Source organism: Staurois parvus, unplaced genomic scaffold, assembly GCF_062004578.1.
Source record: "Staurois parvus isolate SC_StPar_1 unplaced genomic scaffold, SC_StPar_1.0 ptg000337l, whole genome shotgun sequence".
Lineage (NCBI taxonomy): Eukaryota > Metazoa > Chordata > Amphibia > Anura > Ranidae > Staurois > Staurois parvus.
In genome coordinates, this window is record NW_028318133.1 from 763,632 (window position 1) to 785,000 (window position 21,369).

At 47.0% G+C, this 21,369-nt stretch overlaps 1 protein-coding gene across 1 annotated transcript in view; it reads left to right on the forward strand.

Annotated features, from left to right (window-relative positions):
• The window catches only part of LOC149457057 (rab GTPase-activating protein 1-like), a gene marked incomplete at its 3' end in the record, with an annotated part of 62,228 nt that overhangs the window by 16,496 nt on the left and 24,363 nt on the right, over positions 1 to 21,369 (forward strand). Inside the window, exons 3-7 of the mRNA XM_089684125.1 lie at positions 976 to 1,207; positions 4,957 to 5,167; positions 9,090 to 9,264; positions 13,155 to 13,312; positions 19,525 to 19,635. Coding sequence (XP_089540251.1) covers positions 976 to 1,207; positions 4,957 to 5,167; positions 9,090 to 9,264; positions 13,155 to 13,312; positions 19,525 to 19,635 — 887 coding nt within the window. The remainder of the gene's footprint in view (positions 1 to 975; positions 1,208 to 4,956; positions 5,168 to 9,089; positions 9,265 to 13,154; positions 13,313 to 19,524; positions 19,636 to 21,369) is intronic.

Consider the following 21,369-nt stretch of genomic DNA (forward strand, 5'->3'; position numbering starts at 1 on the left):
AGGTGGGGGTGGCTCTTTTTGTTTAGAACATCTGTCAAAGACACGGCCCACGGGCTGAATCTGGACCACCAGGCCATTTCATGTGGCCCTCAAATCTCTCCTGTAGCTGTGGCACCCCCCTCATCTCCGTCCTCACCTTGTCTCAGCAAAACTCTTACTACAGATCCTAGGCCTCTCTGTGCAGCTGCAGCACCTCCTTGCCTCTGCCTCCAGCTTGTCTCAGCAGTTAGCAGCAGAGAGGAGGGCAGAAATCCTACTACAGATCCTGAGCCTCTCTGTGCAGCTGCAGCACCACCTTACCTCCACCCTGTCTCAGCAGTCGGCAGCAGAGAGGAGGACAGAAATCCTACTACAGATCCTGAGCCTCTGTGCAGCTGCAGCACCTCCTTGCCTCTGCCTCCAGCTTGTCTCAGCAGTTAGCAGCAGAGAGGAGGGCAGAACTCCTATGCCAGATAATGTGCTTCTCTGTGCAGCCCGCAGCACCTCCTTGCCTCTGCCTCCACCTTGTCTCAGCAGTTGGCAGCAGAGAGGAGGACAGAACTCCTCTGCCAGATCCCGCGCTTCCTTGTGCAGCTGCAGCACCTCCTTGCCTCGCCCTTGTCTCAGCAGTTGGTAGCAGAGAGGAGGGCAGAACTCCTACTACAGATCCTGCGCCTCTCTGTGCAGCTGCTGCACCTCCTTGCCTCCACCCTGTCTCAGCAGTCGGCAGCAGAGAGGAGGACAGAAATCCTCTGCCAGATCCCGCGCTTCTTTGTGCAGCTGGGGAGAGGCTTGTCTCTGCACCCCTTCCCCAATCTCAGCAGCTGACAGCAGAGAGGAGGACAGAACTCCTCTGCCAGATCCTGCGCTTCTCTGTGCAGCTGGGAAGACACTTGTCTCTGCACCCCTTCCCCAATCTCAGCAGCCGGCAGCAGAGAGGAGGACAGAACCTGCTTGGCGCACACTCTTAGTTCTGTTTGAATTTTTTTTCTATAGATTGTTGGGAATGGAAGCGAGCAGCAGCTCCAGAAGGAGTTGGAAGATGTTCTGATGGACACACCAACGGAAGATCACGACAACCCAGCAGAGGAGGCGGACAAGGTGCATCCAGAGGAGGAAGTGGACGAATCCTCAAATGAAGCTTCCACTGCGTCTTCCACCATCAACCCTTCCACAGTAGGACTACAGAAACAGGAAATGAGTCTGCCGGTGAAGCCAGCACAGCAGGGTAACGGGTTTTCCTTTTACTGGCCATGAGCTGCTTCTGTTTTGAATCGCAAACTACACAGCTTATTGTACGGAGTGTTCGTCATTTACATATCGACTAAACATTCATTAAACCGAACTCCAGGAATTCAGCCACATTCTATGGATTAAGTCCCACTGAGGTGCATACAACCTCATGGACTTCTCTCTTTCATTTACTATTTACATTTTTACTAAGCTCTGGGAGTATAGCTATCGCTATACTTCCGGTTAGGGATGCACTGATACCCCTCCCCTTTTTTTTTTAATTGGTGAGCACGAGTACCAATCCTGCCAGTCAAGTACTCGCCAATACCGATTATCGATATTTTACGCTGCGATTTGCGTCAATACAAAACGTATGGACACAAAGGAATAGCATGCTAGTCCTGTTCCAGTCGCATGTGGTTTCCCCACTGCTTCTGTTTGAACCCGGGCTTGTCCTAGCCTGAGTTCACATAGGAGCGGTGCGCGGAGGATTCTCGTGGTGGAGAGTGGGCGTGCGGGGCGGTATACTATGGTGGCAGATGCTGCGTATTCTCAGCGGTAGGAGAGGAGAGAAAGCAGCAGGGATTTGAAATCTCTGCCGCTTTATCTCCTCTCCTTGCTGGACTTTTGATTGGTCAGCACCGTCCATGTGAGGGTGCTGACCAATCAGATACTGTCTAGCCTGTACTGTCATCCCTGCAAGGAGAGGGAAGAAAGCTGATTAATATTTCAAATCCCCAGACCTGGGAAGTGGTTTTTTCTCCTCTTCTTGCAGAGATGACAGTAAGGGCAAGAGGGCTTTTGATTGGTCAGCACCGTCCATGTGACGGTGCTGACCAGTCAGATACTGTCTAGCCTGTACTGTCATCCCTGCAAGGAGGGGAGAAAGCAGATTCAAATTTCAAATCCCCAGACCTGTGAAGCGGATTTTTCTCCTCTTCTTGCAGGGATGAAAGTAAGGGCTAGAGGGCTTTTGATTGGTCAGCACCGTCCATGTGAGGGTGCTGACCAATCAGATACTGTCTAGCCTGTACTGTCGTTCCTGCAAGGAGAGGGGAGAAAGCCGATTAAAATTTCAAATCCCCAGACCTGGGAAGCGGATTTTTCTCCTCTTCTTGCAGGGATGACAGTAAGGGCTAGAGAGCTTTTGATTGGTCAACACCGTCCATGTGAGGGTGCTGACCAATCAGATACTGTCTAGCCTGTATGGTCATTCCTGCAAGAAGAGGGGAGAAAGCCAATTAATATTTCAAATCCCCAGACCTGGGAAGCGGATTTTTCTCCTCTTCTTGCAGGGATGACAGGGCTAGAGGGCTTTTGATTGGTCAACACCGTCCATGTGAAGGTGCTGACCAGTCAGATACTGTCTAGCCTGTACTGTCATCCCTGCAAGGAGAGGAGGGAAAGTCGCTTCAAATTTCAAATCCCCAGACCTGGGAAGCGGATTTTTCTCCTCTTCTTGCAGGGATGACAGTAAGGGCTAGAGGGCTTCTGATTGGTCAGCACCTTCCATGTGCTTCTTCGACTTGGAGCATGAAGAACAACGAATTCAAAAATACAAAGGCATACTGAGTTCATATTACACAACGTGCAGGATACATTTATCCCCACTTTTAACGCCCCCCCTTTGGTTTGCGGCCATGGCAGGGAATCTATTCCTTGTTGCTTTCGGCAGACTTGCTGCACGCTGAATCTGAGCCATTCGAGTGAATGGGACTTCGAGGGGTTTAACCCCTTGACGCTGACAAATATGCGGTCTCTCGGCGGCTGGGCCATGACGCCGAGCGCCCGCATATTTGCGTACCATTTGAGCCCTGCGTGCTTCCAGCATATAGGTCGGCGTCTCGCGGAAAGGTCCCGATCTCCCCTTGCGATCGGGGCCTTTTCCGATCATGTGACAGCAAATCATGGCGGTCACATGACCTTAAAACTCCGCCCCGCCTCCCGGCTTCTGAAACCTCTTACAGAGCCAGGAGGCGTCGGCGTGAAGTGGTTAAGCAGGCACCTGCCAAATGCTCTTTGAGGAGCAATCTGAATGCGGATCGCTGTTCAGAGACCAGTGTTTATGTGAACCAGCACCAAAACAGGTTTTTTTTTTTTTTGTTTTTTTTCCATTTCTGCCTTTATTACCCCCAATTGACATCTGTGTGCCGCTGCGGTTCCACACGAAACCACCCGCACTGGGAAACGCAACTGTACTTGGAACCGAGGTTCCCATGCGGGCTGTGTTTTCCAAAGTAGTGCAGGGACTTGCGTGTCACGGGGCACGGGAGTCCTCTCAAATGAATGGGCTCTCGTGCCTGCGCAAAACACGGCCCACACGGCCACATAGATGTGAACCGGGGGTTAGAAAAAAATTCCAAACCAGAGGAACAGCCTAGAGCAGGGGTGTCCAAACTACGGCCCTCCAGGTGTTGAGGAACTGCAAGTCCCATGAGGCCTTGCAAGACTGACATCCACAGGCAAGACTCCCAGAGGCATGATGGGACTTGTAGTACTTCAACAGCTGGAGGGCCATAATTTGGACACCCCTGGCCTAGGGTAACAACGCTGCGGCTCCATAGATACAGTGCAGGGAGTGAGCGTTGTCACCCTAAGCAGGGCTGCTGTTAGAAACCACGGGACCCCATACAGCCAATCTGACAGGACCCCCTCAAAAAAACGAAAAAAACAAAGCTGTTTATTATGCTTCAGTTATGAATGATTGGTACCAATTACTCATTGTGTTCATTCAGGAAAGGAAGGGGCTGGTAAATGTGACATATTTACCAGACCTTTCCCCGAGTCTAGATCCTAAAGGATCCTATTGCCTGACTGCAGCTGCGGATGGAAAGGAGAGCAGGGAAGCCGGCAGCACTGCAGGGGTGGGGGGCACACAGGGGGGCCTGGGCAGCAGGGGGAAACATATGGTGCACAAGGAGGGTGATGGGTGAGGCGGGGGGGCAATTACTGGAACCGATCCCCTGTTATGGCTCCTTCTGCAGCAGCTGAATGCCAGCGGGAAGGGGAGGAGGAGAATCCGCTTTCAGCCGCTGCAGAGAACCATACAGGAGATCGGTTCCAGTAATTGCCGATTGCCCTCCCTGTGCACATTCGATTCACCCAGCTGCCTGGGCCCCCCTGCTGGCCCTGTACAGGAGGACAGGTGGTACCCCCTTATCCATGACCCTAGGACAAGAAGTGTGCTAGTAGCAGGATCAGGCTGACTAATGCAGCCACCACATCTACGTTGCATTTTTGTCCTTGAGTTTAGATACGCATAAAGTTCAGTCTGTAGTGGAAAGCAGAGAGAACGGTGAGACGCTACCGGCGGCATTTTATGAATGTGGCCGGCACACCACGGGGTAACATTGCAGTGGCCAGCGGGTATCCACTCCCTGGTATAGATGGGCCTCTCCCTCATAGCATGCAGTGCAGGGAGCGAGCGTTATTGCTGTGAGGAAGGCCGCGTCAGCCGAAACGCGTAAAGCACTTCAGATTCCGTAACCAATAAAGGGGCTCCTGAGTTGCTGGCTACCTATATTGTGGGGGGTGAATGCCTTGGCCAGTGCGCCGGTCTCCTCCCTTCACGTCCTAACAGAACAGTTGACCTTGGCTAAGATTTGTTGTCAAAAAAAAAAAAAAGGGGGGGGAGGGAATACCTCGTCCCAGCTGCAGGGTAGTCATAATGTTATGGCTGATCAGCGTATAATGATGTAATTCGATGCATACCTGAAATCACATCGATCTTTCCTGTATATCTAGCAGAGGGCGCGGATGCACCGGATCTGTTCTCACCAGTTCCTGACGAAGACAGCGTGGTGTTCAGCAAACTCACTTACCTGGGATGCGCCTCTGTGAACGCTCCTCGCAGCGAAGTGGAAGCTCTTCGAATGATCTCCATTCTTCGAGGGCAGTGCCAGAACGCCTTGGATGTGACGCTCTCCGTACCGAATGTGTCCGAGGGGACTGTCAGGTAGAGACAAGTTATTTTTCTTTCTTTTTTTTCTCTTTTTTTGTTTTTTTTTATTATTCATTTATTGAACCCCTCACCCTCCAGAGGATTTACCCCTCCCCCCCCTTCCTGACCAGGCCATTTTTTTGCATTACGTCGCTGCGTTCCTTTAACAGACAATTGCGCGGTCATGCAACGCCGCACCCAGATGACATTTACATCCTTTTTTTCCCCACAAATTGAGTTTTCTTTCGCTGGACCAGTGTAATTATGGTAAAATATTCATGCCTGGAATTCTTCTCTAAACCCTCCCCCTCCAGAGGATTTCCGCCCCCCCCCCCCACCCCTTCATGACCTGGCCATTTTTTTTACGTTACGTCGCTACGTTACTTTAACTGACAATTGCGCGGTCATGCAACGCCGCACCCAGATGAAATTTACGTCTTTTTTTTTCCTCATAGATTGAGCTTTCTTTTCGGTGCTATTGGATCGCCTGTGCGTTTGTTTTTTTTTTCTATTTTTTGCGATATAATCAAAAAATGACACAGTTTTGAGAAAACAACTATTTTGGACTTTTTGCTATTAAATATGTCCAGTAAAAAAATGTGAAAAAATCAAGTTTTGTCATAAATTTCGGCCAAAATGTGTTCTGCTCCGTGTCTTTGCTAAAAAAAAAATCCCAATGTGTTTAAATTAATACAAATGGCGGTACAGATAATAGGGTTTTTTTTTTCCTACTACTAATGGTGGCAATCAGGACTGTGGCAGGCATTTTGACTCTGGCGGGAACTAACTTGGTGCCATGACAGTGCACATCCCCCCAAAATGCCAGGACAGTACAAACCCCCTCCAAATGCCAGGACAGTACAAACCCCCCAAATGTCAGGAAAGTACAAATCCATTTACATCCGTATTTTTTTTCATTTGTTTACATCCGTTTTTTTCATCTGTTTTACATCCGATTTTTCTCATCTGTTTACATCCGATTTTTCTCATCTGTTTACATCCGCTTTTTTCATCTGTTTACATCCGCTTTTTCATGTTTACATCCATTTTTTCATCTGTTTACATCCATTTTTTTCATCTGTTTACATCCATTTTTTCATCTGTTTACATCCATTTTTTCATCTGTTTACATCCATTTTTTTTCATCTGTTTACATCCATTTTTTCATCTGTTTACATCCGTTGTTTTTTTTTATCTGTTTACATCCGTTTTTTTTTATCTGTTTACATCCGTTTTTTTTTATCTGTTTACATCCGTTTTTTTTTATCTGTTTATATCCATTTTTGTTTTATCTGTTTACATCCTTTTTTTTTATCTGTTTACATCCGATTATTCATCCTTTTTTCATTAGTTCATCCTTTTTTCATCTGTTTACATCCATTTTTCATCTGTTTTTTTTCATAAGTTTACATCTGTTTTTTCCTTCGTTTTTTTTTTCCCTTAGTTTTTTGATCCATTTACATCCGTTTTTATCTGTTTTCATCTGTCTGCACCCGTTTTTGGTCCGTTTACATTCGTTGACATCCATTTTCGTCTGTTCCAAATTTTTTTTTATTGAAGAAAAATAGGGGTTTCTTCTGTTCAAAAAAATGGACATTAACGGATATAAAAAGATGTTCATCCGTTTACATCCGCAAGTCCATAGAGATACAAGGGGGTCCATTTTTCATCCGTAAACAGACACATGAAAAACAGACATACGGAACACCCCATGTGAAAGGGGCCTTACAATAAAACCCGGGAGCCGATTGGTTACTCTGCAGAGTTGCGGTTAGTCTGAAGTTCAGCTTCAAGTGTGAAAGGATAATTGCAATGTTTTTTTTTTTTTTTTTACATCAAAGGTGCGATCGTTCTGTAACCCCTTCCTACCGATCGCCTCCCGGCCCTTCAAGAGTTCTAAAAGCCGAGAGGCAGAGGCAGGCATTCAGCTTATGCAAACTGTGATTGGGTGTCAGCAGTCACGTGATCGGAAAGCTCCGGATCACAAATCTGCATTGGGATCCCCGATCCCCCGTCGGCTACCGTGCCGGGAGCGCCTCTGGTGAGTGAGGTTCACACCGAAACGTTTTCCGCAGCTTTTTGCAGCAACGCACAGCGGTCCACGTTACATGATTTCCTATTGGACACGTTCACATCTCCACGTTTTCACCCTGGCGCGTTTTTTGGAAAAGGGCGGGGACTTTTTTGAATGCAAAAAGTAGCGTTTTCGGTTCTATAGACTTCAATGGAAATGCTGCAGAAAAGAATGTAGTGCGTTTTTGATGTTTTGGTTTAAATCTGCCTAGCAACACCTCACCTTGATTATTGTAACTCCCTCCTCATTGGCCGACCTCATCGCAGGCTATCCCCTCAGTCTATCATGATTGCTACCGCCAGACTCATCCACCTCATTAACCGTTCCGTATCCACCAATCCCTCCACTGGTCTCCGCTCAGTGTCCACCACCCCTCTGTGCCAATCCCTCCACTGGTCTCCACTCAGTGTCCTCCACCCCTCTCTGCCAATCCCTCCACTGGCCTCCACTTAGTGTCCTCCACCCCTCTGTGCCAATTCCTTCACTGACCTCCACCCCTCTCTGCCAATCCCTCCACTGGCCTCCACTCAGTGTCCTCCATCCCTCTCTGCCAATCCCTCCACTGGCCTCCACTTAGTGTCCTCCACCCCTCTGTGCCAATCCCTCCACTGGCCTCCACTCAGTGTCCTCCATCCCTCTCTGCCAATCCCTCCACTGGCCTCCACTCAGTGTCCTCCATCCCTCTCTGCCAATTCCTCCACTCAGTATCCTCCATCCCTCTCTGCCAATTCCTCCACTCAGTATCCTCCATTCCTCTCTGCCAATCCCTCCACTGACCTCCACTCAGTGTCCTCCATCCCTCTCTGCCAATTCCTCCACTCAGTGTCCTCCACCCCTCTCTGCCAATCCCTCCACTGACCTCCACTCAGTGTCCTCCATCCCTCTCTGCCAATCCCTCCACTGGCCTCCACTCAGTGTCCTCCACCCCTCTCTGCCAATCCCTCCACTGGCCTCCACTCAGTGTCCTCCATCCCTCTCTGCCAATCCCTCCACTGGCCTCCACTCAGTGTCCTCCATCCCTCTCTGCCAATCCCTCCACTGGCCTCCACTCAGTGTCCTCCATCCCTCTCTGCCAATCCCTCCACTGGCCTCCACTCAGTGTCCTCCATCCCTCTCTGCCAATCCCTCCACTGGCTTCTCATTGCCCAATGAATAAAATTCAAAACACTAACAATAACATATAAAGCCATTTATAACTCCGCCCCAATTACATCACCGATCTTGTCTCCAAATATCACCCAAACCGTTCTCTGCGCTCCTCCCACGACCTCCTACTCTCTAGCATCCCTTATCTCCTCCTCCCATGCTCGTCTCCAGGACTTCTCCAGAGCCTCCCCATCCTCTGGAACTCCCTACCCCAATCTATCAGACTATCACCTACTCTGCTCACTTTTAGGCGATCTCTGAAAACCGATCTCTTCAGGGAAGCCTATCCTGCCCTCTGCTAATAATGGAATCTTCTACTCTTCCTACCAGTCCATCCCCCACAGTTTATACCTTTTGTACCACTAGCCCCTCCCTCCTAGATTGTAAGCTCCCAGGATCAGGGTCCTCCTATCCCTCTTGTATTGAACTGTATTGTTGCTGTATTGTCTCCCGTTATATTGTAAAGCGCTGAGCAAACTGTTGGCGCCATAAATCCTGTATAATAATAATAAAAAATGCACAGCAGAAACGGATCAAATGCAAACTGCGTAGGTGGGAGTCGCGCCTTACACCGGGCTGCACGTACGCCATGTTAAGGCCCACCCACCGAGAGGCTGCATCCAGTCCACATGGAAAGGTTACATGCATTTTGTCCAGTCATTAGTTTCAGGATTCTGATTTCTTCCGTGCTTCTTTTTTTTTTTTCTCTCTAAATAGACTTCTGGACCCGCAGACAAACACTGAGATCGCCAAATATCCGATCTACAAGATCCTGTTCTGTGTAAGAGGGCACGATGGGACTCCGGAGAGCGACTGCTTTGCCTTTACAGAAAGTCATTACAACGCCGAGCTCTTCAGGATACACGTCTTCCGCTGTGAAATCCAGGAAGCGGTACGATGCACATCGAACGTTTGATTTTCATTGGAGCAGGGTTGCCTTTTTGTTTTTGAATGTTTACACTCAAAAAGTTTAGTGTCACTTTAAAGTGGTAGTAAACTCTTTTAATACTTTTACCTGCAGGTACCCACATGGAAGAAAAATATATTTAAAAAATATTCTTCCCAAATATACTGACATATATTTGAAATATATATATATATATATATATAATATATATATTTTTTTTTTACTGTATGTTGATGTGTTTTTTATATATTCCAAAATATTTTTAAAAATACATTTAATCTATATTTTTGGTATGCATGTACAAATATATGTAAAAATATATGTTAAAGTGACTTTTTTTATACATTAAAAAAAAAAAATCTGAAGAATATATTTAAAAAAATATATATTTGTAAAAATATTTTATATATATATATATATATATATATATATATATATATATATTATATTATATAAAAAACGCATTTCAACATACAGTGTGTATATGTATGTATGTCTCTGTTTGTGTGTATGGATTCATGTATGTACTGTGTATATGTGTGTATGTATGTATGTATGTATGTATGTATGTATATGTATGTATATATATATAAAAATTCATTGTCACTTATTCAAATATTTTCACCCAAAATACAAAAATACAAAACTTCCCCCCTCCCAATCCATAGCTTCCCATTAAAAAAAATCTGAAGAATGTATTTAAAAAAATTATTATATATTTTCAAAAATATTTTTCATATATTTTGAAATATATAAAAAACGAATTTTAACATACAGTGTGTGTATGTATGTGTGTGTGTGTGTATATATATATATATATATATATATATATAATACATATAATATGGCCAAAATTGTAGTATTTCAAATATATGTCAATATACTTTGGAAGAATATTATTAAAATATATTTTTTTTCCATGTGGGTAAGCTTATAATAAAGCTTACCTGTAGGTAAAATTGTTATCTCCTAAATGTGCACCAGGATGTCCGTTTATTTATTTTCCAGTTTTCAAACCACTTCTGGACCAGCGACATATCCGTGTGTCGGGGGACTTTCCGTGGTTGTACTGGAGTGATGCTAGGCAACAACCTGGTACCATTTTTATTTTTTTTTAAGAGCCAACGGTCCCACCGGAACTCCCGAGCAGTCAGCCGCCACACGGGCCGGACAGTTGAACAAATCTCCTTTATCATAAACCGGAAGTGATTACCTGACATCACTTCCAGTTTATTCGGAAACTTTCGGTGCCATTTTTCAAAATCTGAAAGTCTTCAAAAACACAGATCTTGGTTTACGAATTTAATGCGTTCTGCAGGACTTTTCGTATTGCGAGCAATTTGTAAATACTGCATAAATACTGTACAGGGACATGTTAAAAATGCATTGAAAACCAATTAATCCATTCCAGAGGTTAGAAAAAAGTAAAAAAAAGTATCTGTTCAATACTCTTTATTAATTGCACTTTAACCTCCCTGGCGGTATGATTATTTCAGATTTTTGGTGCTGAAAGCGGTACCATTTTTTTGCATGGAAATATGTATTTTTTTTATTGTAGGCTGTAATTTTTAGGAAAAACTCACTGAAATCTGTCCGAACAAGAGTCTAGTAAACATCCCGGGTATGATAAAATTTGAAACACAAAATCATAAATTATAATTTAATAAATAATCATAAAATAATATAAAAATAATAAAAAATTTAATTCAATAATATAATCAAACCAAAAACACTGAAATGTGAAATATAGCGCCAAGTTCGCACATTGCTGAGCTCAGTCGCAAAATCGTTTTCCGTGTCTGATGAGGAATTTCCCCCACGAATCATTATCACTCAATTCTGCAAGTGGTTCTGATTTACTATCGCTGTTCTCTAGCTGATCTAAACCGCTTTTGACCTAAAGGGACACTTTTTGGACGCCATGGACGTTTCTCAGTTTCCAGGCAGAAAGAACAGACAAAATGCAGGCAGGGCGCCGGACAAAGCACTCGGGACAAAATGTATGTGAAATTGGTTGAGACAGCAATGTTTTACTATGTAAAAAAAAAAAATGTCATTTTTTAAAATTTTTAAATTTCCCGCCGCCGGCGGCGCCTGTACGTCCCGACGTCACAGGGACAGGACACAGAAGCCGGATGCCGGCATCGGCCGGAGGAGATGGCCGGGGACGCTGCAGGGGACACATCGTGGGAGCGCGGGGTAAGTGAAGAACACATGCCGGAGCAGTGCCGCATGGTATTCCCGAGTGTAGCTCGGGGTTACCGCTTTTGGTACTGAAATGTTACCCCGAGCTACACTCGGGAATACCGCCAGGGGGGTTAAAGGCATAAATACTGTACAGGGACATGATCTTAAATTAATTCGTAAATGCATTGAAAACAAATTAATTCATTCCGGAGGTCAGAAAAAAGTAAAAAAAAAAGTAGTTTATTCGTTAAAATGCACTTTGATAAAGAGTTTTAAAGGCATAAATACTGCGCAGGGACATGATGAAAAAAAGTCATAAATGCATTGGAAACCAATTAATGCTTTCCGGAGGTCAGAAAAAAGTAAAACAAAAAAAGTCTTATCTGTTCAAAACTCTTTATAAAGTACACTTTAAAGGCATAAATACTGTACAGGGACATGATTAAAAATTAATTCGGAAATGCATTGAAAACCAATTAATCCGTTCGTATTGCGAAAAAAACTCGTAAACCGAGGAATTATTTTCAATGGATTTTCATTCATAAATCGAAAATTACGTTTACCGAGGCGTTTGTAAACCGAGGTACACCTGTAGTTTGAAGTGCAGAGGAGGGATTTGGGGGGCCTCATAGACCCCACCAGATCCCTTCATAAAGAGTACCTGTCACATGCCTGTTGCTGGCACAGGGGATGTTTACAATAAAAATGATAGAAATAAAAAATTAAAAAGACAGTGTTAAAACAAAAAAACAAAAAACAAAAGAAAAATAGAAACCACAAGGGGAATAAATAAAGAATTAGGGACTTTAAGGTACTAAAGTATATGACAAAAAGTAGTACAACAAACATATCAAGATGTTATTTATACAAAATGATAAAAAAAAGCCTAACACACCCCAACATATACATCTTATATTAAAATTGTTTAAAAAAAAAAAAAAAAAATGGTGAGCCTCAGCCCAACGTGCTTCCCGGTGAGGCGAATGAGCATGTTCCTACAAACCGCAATTGTTCCACATATCCAAATACGTTCGACGCGTTTCACCTTTGCGTTTGGCTTCTTCAGGACTGTAGTTTGAATATGAGGGAGAATAGTTCTGCGTAGATAAATATGTAATATGTAATATTTTTATATATACAGTATCACTAATTCTCCCTCATATTCAAACTACAGTCCTGAAGAAGCCAAACGCAAAGGTGAAACGCGTCGAACGTATTTAGATTTATATGTGCTGTCTGGTAATTTTTTTTAATTTACATGAGGGGGAGGGGACTTTGTGCTCGATTTTGTTTTTGTCTCCTCTTTTGAGGAATAATGTTGTATTATGGCTTTTATCATGAATTTATGACTCTTTTATGTCAATAAATGGTTATATGTATTTTACCGCGCCCAAAGAATCCAATGCCTTTGCCGTACCTAGCAGTTTGTTTTTTTTAGTTTTGTGTTTTTTTGTTTTGTTTTTTTTTTTATTATTTGTTGGGGTTTTTTTGTATTTTTTTTTTTTGGTGTTTTTTTTTTTTGTGTTTTTTTTTTTGGTGTTTTTTTTTGTTTTTTTTTTTCTCTTTTGTATCTATAGGATTTGGCTTGTTTTTGATATTTCTAACCCTTTCCATCCTTTTCATTGGAAGTGTAAGCCCGATGTATTCGGAGGTGAACTGACCACTCTTGTGTTTATGAATCCTTTTAGGTCAGTCGGATATTGTATAGTTTTGCAACGGCTTTTCGACGCTCTTTCAAGCAGATGCCTCTCACTGCCTCCATCCCACCCCAGACCCCCGACAGTGACATCTTCACCTTCTCCGTGTCACTGGAAATCAAGGAGGATGATGGGAAGGGGTATTTCAGGTTCGTCCTTTTATTTGTCGTGTTCGTTTTGTATCACACGTTCAGCCCGGGTTCACACTTGTACGGTGCAACATACCGCATGTGATTCGCACAGGAACCGCACCACATTCCGGTGCGATTAACATGCAAATTCTGTGCGGTACGATTTGTGCCATACATTTTGTACGCAGGTCCAAACCTAGCCTGAGTTCACTTTGACCAGGAAGAGTCAGCTCCTGAGCACAGCCCTGCTTGCACATCATAGCCCCTCCTCTTCTAGGAGTCTTTAGTTACTTTCTGTGCTGGCCCAGCTCTTCCAACCCTCACCTCCCTTTCTTTAATTTTTATGTAGCTGCCGGGGAGTAGGGAAGAAGGTTATTAAAGGATACGTTCACCTTTCGTAACATGTTACATGTTGCAGCCATATTCGGGGTGTCACATGTTACGTTCAGACCGGCCCCCACTCCCCCCTCCGATCCCCGCTTTGATAGCTGGTGAGGGATCTTCTCTCATCTCGCTAGCTGTCGGATTTTTAAAAAACGCGGCCGTGTGAGGCTCCGCCCTCACGATGGCGTCACTCGTTCACAGTCATCTGTGAATGAGAAAATGTAAGTCCCGGCAGCCTTGGCGGCTGTCAGCTTGTAGTCCTCAATGAACTACCAGGGGGTGTGAAGGGATTCTTCCTGGCAGTATATCTGCTTAGCTGTGCATCCCGTACACCCCGCGCATCCCGTACACCCCGCGCATCCCGTACACCCCGCGCATCCCGTACACCCCGCGCATCCCGTACACCCCGCGCATCCCGTACACCCCGCGCATCCCGTACACCCCGCGCATCCCGTACACCCCGCGCATCCCGTACACCCCGCGCATCCCGTACACCCCGCGCGTTCTTTACACCCCGTGCATCCCATAGACCCCATACACCCCGTGCGTTCTTTACACCCCGTGCATCCCATAGACCCCATACACGCCGTGCATCCCATACACGCCATGCATCCCATACACCCCCATACACCCCGTACGGCAAACAGATAATCCGACAGGTCTGCAGGAGACCTGCATGGCGTCAGCAATCTACTGATCACTGGTGCAATGCTTTCTTGGCTCCTGCAGACAAAATTAATAAATGCAAATTTTCTTTACCTGCAAAAAAATTAAAATGTTATTATTTTTCTCTAAAAAGGTGAACTTATCCTTTAAAGAATGTCAGCTTTGTGCCTGCTTATGTCTTCGATAACACATCCAAGATGGTGGCGCCCAGCACCTTTTTGGATGTCTGTACAATGGAGGCCTTAAAAAGTAAATAACATACATAAATAAGTTAAATGCACACAAATTCTTACAGGAAGATTTTTAAAATGAAGGGTCAGGTGAAAGGGTCTGCTTGTCCTGGTATTTTCCCCCGATCCTTACATTGTCCTGCGATTTCCCCCGATCCTTACCTCGTCCTGCGATTCCCCCGATCCTTACCTCGTCCTGCGATTCCCCCCATCCTTACCTCGTCCTGCGATTCCCCCCATCCTTACCTCGTCCTGCGATTCCCCCGATCCTTACCTCGTCCTGCGATTCCCCCGATCCTTACCTCGTCCTGCGATTCCCCCGATCCCTACCTCGTCGTGCGATTCCCCCGATCCCTACCTCGTCGTGCGATTCCCCCGATCCCTACCTCGTCGTGCGATTCCCCCGATCCCTACCTCGTCGTGCGATTCCCCCGATCCCTACCTCGTCGTGCGATTCCCCCGATCCCTACCTCGTCGTGCGATTCCCCCGATCCCTACCTCGTCGTGCGATTCCCCCGATCCCTACCTCGTCGTGCGATTCCCCCGATCCCTACCTCGTCGTGCGATTCCCCCGATCCCTACCTCGTCGTGCGATTCCCCCGATCCCTACCTCGTCGTGCGATTCCCCCGATCCCTACCTCGTCGTGCGATTCCCCCGATCCCTACCTCGTCGTGCGATTCCCCCGATCCCTACCTCGTCGTGCGATTCCCCCGATCCCTACCTCGTCGTGCGATTCCCCCGATCCCTACCTCGTCGTGCGATTCCCCCGATCCCTACCTCGTCGTGCGATTCCCCCGATCCCTACCTCGTCGTGCGATTTCCCCCGATCCCTACCTCGTCGTGCGATTTCCCCCGATCCCTACCTCGTCGTGCGATTCCCCCGATCCCTACCTCGTCGTGCGATTTCCCCCGATCCCTACCTCGTCGTGCGATTTCCCCCGATCCCTACCTCGTCGTGCGATTTCCCCCGATCCCTACCTCGTCGTGCGATTTCCCCCGATCCCTACCTCGTCGTGCGATTTCCCCCGATCCCTACCTCGTCGTGCGATTTCCCCCGATCCCTACCTCGTCGTGCGATTTCCCCCGATCCCTACCTCGTCGTGCGATTTCCCCCGATCCCTACCTCGTCGTGCGATTTCCCCCGATCCCTACCTCGTCGTGCGATTTCCCCCGATCCCTACCTCGTCGTGCGATTTCCCCCGATCCCTACCTCGTCGTGCGATTTCCCCCGATCCCTACCTCGTCGTGCGATTTCCCCCGATCCCTACCTCGTCGTGCGATTTCCCCCGATCCCTACCTCGTCGTGCGATTTCCCCCGATCCCTACCTCGTCGTGCGATTTCCCCCGATCCCTACCTCGTCGTGCGATTTCCCCCGATCCCTACCTCGTCGTGCGATTTCCCCCGATCCCTACCTCGTCGTGCGATTTCCCCCGATCCCTACCTCGTCGTGCGATTTCCCCCGATCCCTACCTCGTCGTGCGATTTCCCCCGATCCCTACCTCGTCGTGCGATTTCCCCCGATCCCTACCTCGTCGTGCGATTTCCCCCGATCCCTACCTCGTCGTGCGATTTCCCCCGATCCCTACCTCGTCGTGCGATTTCCCCCGATCCCTACCTCGTCGTGCGATTTCCCCCGATCCCTACCTCGTCGTGCGATTTCCCCCGATCCCTACCTCGTCGTGCGATTTCCCCCGATCCCTACCTCGTCGTGCGATTTCCCCCGATCCCTACCTCGTCGTGCGATTTCCCCCGATCCCTACCTCGTCGTGCGATTTCCCCCGATCCCTACCTCGTCGTGCGATTTCCCCCGATCCCTACCTCGTCGTGCGATTTCCCCCGATCCCTACCTCGTCGTGCGATTTCCCCCGATCCCTACCTCGTCGTGCGATTTCCCCCGATCCCTACCTCGTCGTGCGATTTCCCCCGATCCCTACCTCGTCGTGCGATTTCCCCCGATCCCTACCTCGTCGTGCGATTTCCCCCGATCCCTACCTCGTCGTGCGATTTCCCCCGATCCCTACCTCGTCGTGCGATTTCCCCCGATCCCTACCTCGTCGTGCGATTTCCCCCGATCCCTACCTCGTCGTGCGATTTCCCCCGATCCCTACCTCGTCGTGCGATTTCCCCCGATCCCTACCTCGTCGTGCGATTTCCCCCGATCCCTACCTCGTCGTGCGATTTCCCCCGATCCCTACCTCGTCGTGCGATTTCCCCCGATCCCTACCTCGTCGTGCGATTTCCCCCGATCCCTACCTCGTCGTGCGATTTCCCCCGATCCCTACCTCGTCGTGCGATTTCCCCCGATCCCTACCTCGTCGTGCGATTTCCCCCGATCCCTACCTCGTCGTGCGATTTCCCCCGATCCCTACCTCGTCGTGCGATTTCCCCCGATCCCTACCTCGTCGTGCGATTTCCCCCGATCCCTACCTCGTCGTGCGATTTCCCCCGATCCCTACCTCGTCGTGCGATTTCCCCCGATCCCTACCTCGTCGTGCGATTTCCCCCGATCCCTACCTCGTCGTGCGATTTCCCCCGATCCCTACCTCGTCGTGCGATTTCCCCCGATCCCTACCTCGTCGTGCGATTTCCCCCGATCCCTACCTCGTCGTGCGATTTCCCCCGATCCCTACCTCGTCGTGCGATTTCCCCCGATCCCTACCTCGTCGTGCGATTTCCCCCGATCCCTACCTCGTCGTGCGATTTCCCCCGATCCCTACCTCGTCGTGCGATTTCCCCCGATCCCTACCTCGTCGTGCGATTTCCCCCGATCCCTACCTCGTCGTGCGATTTCCCCCGATCCCTACCTCGTCGTGCGATTTCCCCCGATCCCTACCTCGTCGTGCGATTTCCCCCGATCCCTACCTCGTCGTGCGATTTCCCCCGATCCCTACCTCGTCGTGCGATTTCCCCCGATCCCTACCTCGTCGTGCGATTTCCCCCGATCCCTACCTCGTCGTGCGATTTCCCCCGATCCCTACCTCGTCGTGCGATTTCCCCCGATCCCTACCTCGTCGTGCGATTTCCCCCGATCCCTACCTCGTCGTGCGATTTCCCCCGATCCCTACCTCGTCGTGCGATTTCCCCCGATCCCTACCTCGTCGTGCGATTTCCCCCCATCCCTACCTCGTCGTGCGATTTCCCCCCATCCCTACCTCGTCGTGCGATTTCCCCCGATCCCTACCTCGTCGTGCGATTTCCCCCGATCCCTACCTCGTCGTGCGATTTCCCCCGATCCCTACCTCGTCGTGCGATTTCCCCCGATCCCTACCTCGTCGTGCGATTTCCCCCGATCCCTACCTCGTCGTGCGATTTCCCCCGATCCCTACCTCGTCGTGCGATTTCCCCCGATCCCTACCTCGTCGTGCGATTTCCCCCGATCCCTACCTCGTCGTGCGATTTCCCCCGATCCCTACCTCGTCGTGCGATTTCCCCCGATCCCTACCTCGTCGTGCGATTTCCCCCGATCCCTACCTCGTCGTGCGATTTCCCCCGATCCCTACCTCGTCGTGCGATTTCCCCCGATCCCTACCTCGTCGTGCGATTTCCCCCGATCCCTACCTCGTCGTGCGATTTCCCCCGATCCCTACCTCGTCGTGCGATTTCCCCCGATCCCTACCTCGTCGTGCGATTTCCCCCGATCCCTACCTCGTCGTGCGATTTCCCCCGATCCCTACCTCGTCGTGCGATTTCCCCCGATCCTTACCTCGTCGTGCGATTTCCCCCGATCCTTACCTCGTCGTGCGATTTCCCCCGATCCTTACCTCGTCGTGCGATTTCCCCCGATCCCTACCTCGTCGTGCGATTTCCCCCGATCCCTACCTCGTCGTGCGATTTCCCCCGATCCCTACCTCGTCGTGCGATTTCCCCCGATCCCTACCTCGTCGTGCGATTTCCCCCGATCCCTACCTCGTCGTGCGATTTCCCCCGATCCCTACCTCGTCGTGCGATTTCCCCCGATCCTTACCTCGTCGTGCGATTTCCCCCGATCCTTACCTCGTCGTGCGATTTCCCCCGATCCTTACCTCGTCGTGCGATTTCCCCCGATCCTTACCTCGTCCTGCGATTTCCCCCGATCCTTACCTCGTCCTGCGATTTCCCCCGATCCTTACCTCGTCCTGCGATTTCCCCCGATCCTTACCTCGTCCTGCGATTCCCCAAACCTTAACTAGCGATGTGTGAACTCTGTGCTCTATTTCAAATTTCAGTGTTTTTGGCTTGATGACATTATTGAATTAAATTTGTTATTATTATTATATTATTATTTTTTAGAATTATTAATTGTATTATAATTTATGATTTCGTGTTTCACACTTTATCAAACCCGGGATGTTTACTAGACTCTTGTTTGGACAGATTTAAGTGAATTACAGGCCTACAATAAAAAACAGCAAATTTCCATAGAAAACAATGTATCACTTTGACAATCAAAAATATTGATTCGTTAGACCGCCAGGGAGGTTAAAGCAGAACTCCAGCCTAATTTTTATTTTTTTTTTAATTTTTTATTTCCCCATGCATTGGACCTGTGCCCGCACTGCATGGGTTAACTGCTCGTGTCCAGGGGCTCAGGGAAAAGCTATACTCACCCCCGTCCTCTCATCCTCCAGAAAACTGCTCTCCCCACTCCTGCCACTTCAAGTCGGGAGGCTGTCTATAGGCGTGATGACGTTAGGAACAGCCCATTCACAAGATTTCGGAGGGCAGGTGAGGCGGGGAGCGGTCTTGCATGCTGATTAGGTAAGTATATCTCTCAAGCATTTAACCCATGTAGGGCGGGCTCAGCCCCACTCCATAGGAAAATACAATTTTTGCCCTGATTTCTATAATATCTTGACCATCTGTTAAATATTTATAGAATGTCTTTGTCTTGATTTTTTTCATTATATTTATGTGCTTTTTAATTTTTTTCTTTTTTTTTTTTTGTTTCCTTTTTTTTTTTTTTTCTTAGTGCTGTTACTAAGGATAAGGACAAGCAGTGTTTCAGGCTGCGTCAGGGCGTGGACAAGAAGATTGTTATTTATGTCCAGCAAACTTCCAACAAAGAACTCACCATTGAGAGGTAACTTCAATTATAGGAGAAGTGCGCTAGTCGTCGTACATATTGTGGAGGCAACACACTGTTCCCAGAAATCTAGTCAGGTTTGATTCTATTGGGTTTGAAGGTAATTCATGTAAATAAAAGTGATTTTAACCATTTCAATACCGGGCAATTTTACACCTTCCCGCCCAGGCCATTTTTCAGGTTTCAGCGCTCTCACACTTTGAATGACAATTGCGCGGTCATACAACATTGTACCCAAATTAAAATTTTATAATTTTCTTCACACAACTAGAGCTTTCTTTTGGTGGTATTTAATCACCGCTGGGGTTTTTATTTTTTGCTAAATTAACAAAAAAAGACCAAAATTTTTGAAAAAAAACACGTTTTTTTTTTTGTTTCTGTTATAAAAGTTTACAAATAAATAATTGTTCTTCATAAATTTAGGCCGAGATGTATTCTGCTCCATGTCTTTGGTGAAAATAACCCAAATTAGGATGTATTTTTTAGTTTGTAGGAAAGTTATAGAGTTCACAAACTATGGTATAGATCTGATTATTGATCGATCCTGAAGTACTGACAGCCAATCTAATTTCTTGAGGTCCAAGAATGTCAGAACAGTACAGATATCCCCCAAATGTCAGAACAGTACAGATATCCCCCAAATGTCAGGACAGTACAGATATCCTCCAAATGTCAGAACAGTACAGATATCCCCCCAAATGTCAGGACAGTACAGATATCCCCCCAAATGTCAGGACAGTACAGATATCCCCCAAATGTCAGGACAGTACAGATACCCCCCAAATGTCAGGACAGTACAGATATCCCCAAATGACCCCTTTTTGCAGAGTAGACAGTCCGACGTACTTCATAAGAGGCATGGCGAGTTTTTTGAAGTTGTATTTTTTTGTCATAATTTTTCTGAAAATTAAAAAATTAAAACTATTTTCACTATTTTTTTTTTTTTACATACTGTCACCAGTGCAGTACAGCGTCATCCTATAACTGGCATGGCGGTGAACAGGGACACTGGTGACAGTATGAAAAAAAAAATATATATTTTTTTTTTTAATTTTTTTTTTATTTTTTTATTATATTTAATTTTTTATTACATTTTTTTTTATTTTTTTTAAGATTTTTTTTTTCATATTTTACTATGACCAAAGTAGTACAATGTTACCATAGTAACATTGTACTACTTTGGGGAAGTGATCAGTATTTTTTTTTTTTTTTTTATTACACAATTTGCTTATACCAAAGAATTACTTTGCTATAAACAAGCATTGAGCTGAATGAAATCGATTCACTCAGCTTTTTTTTTTTTTTTTTTTTTTTTGTGCTTAGCTGTGATTTGGTCACAGCTAATCACATGACATGTGCATGTGATTAGCTGTGACCATTCACAGCTAGGCACTAGTATACAATGGATGGCATCATGAATGAAGCCATCCATGGTATACCACTGTCATGTGACCTGCTGTGATTGGTCACATGACATGGTACCAGCAACGGGAGTCGGTACTCGGATCTGTCATCGGCCGTGTCCGAGGTGCACGGCCGGTGACAGATCGCACTGCTGCTCCGCTCTGCATTACGGTGCACCCGGAATGCAGAGACTGTTTTGAAGCCGCCAAACGGCCATTGGCCGGGCGGCTAATGGTTAAAGGCAATTTAAAATTAAAAAAAAAAAAAAAAAATCCCAATACGTGTAAATTAATTGGTTTACATGAAAGTTATATCGTTTAGATACTG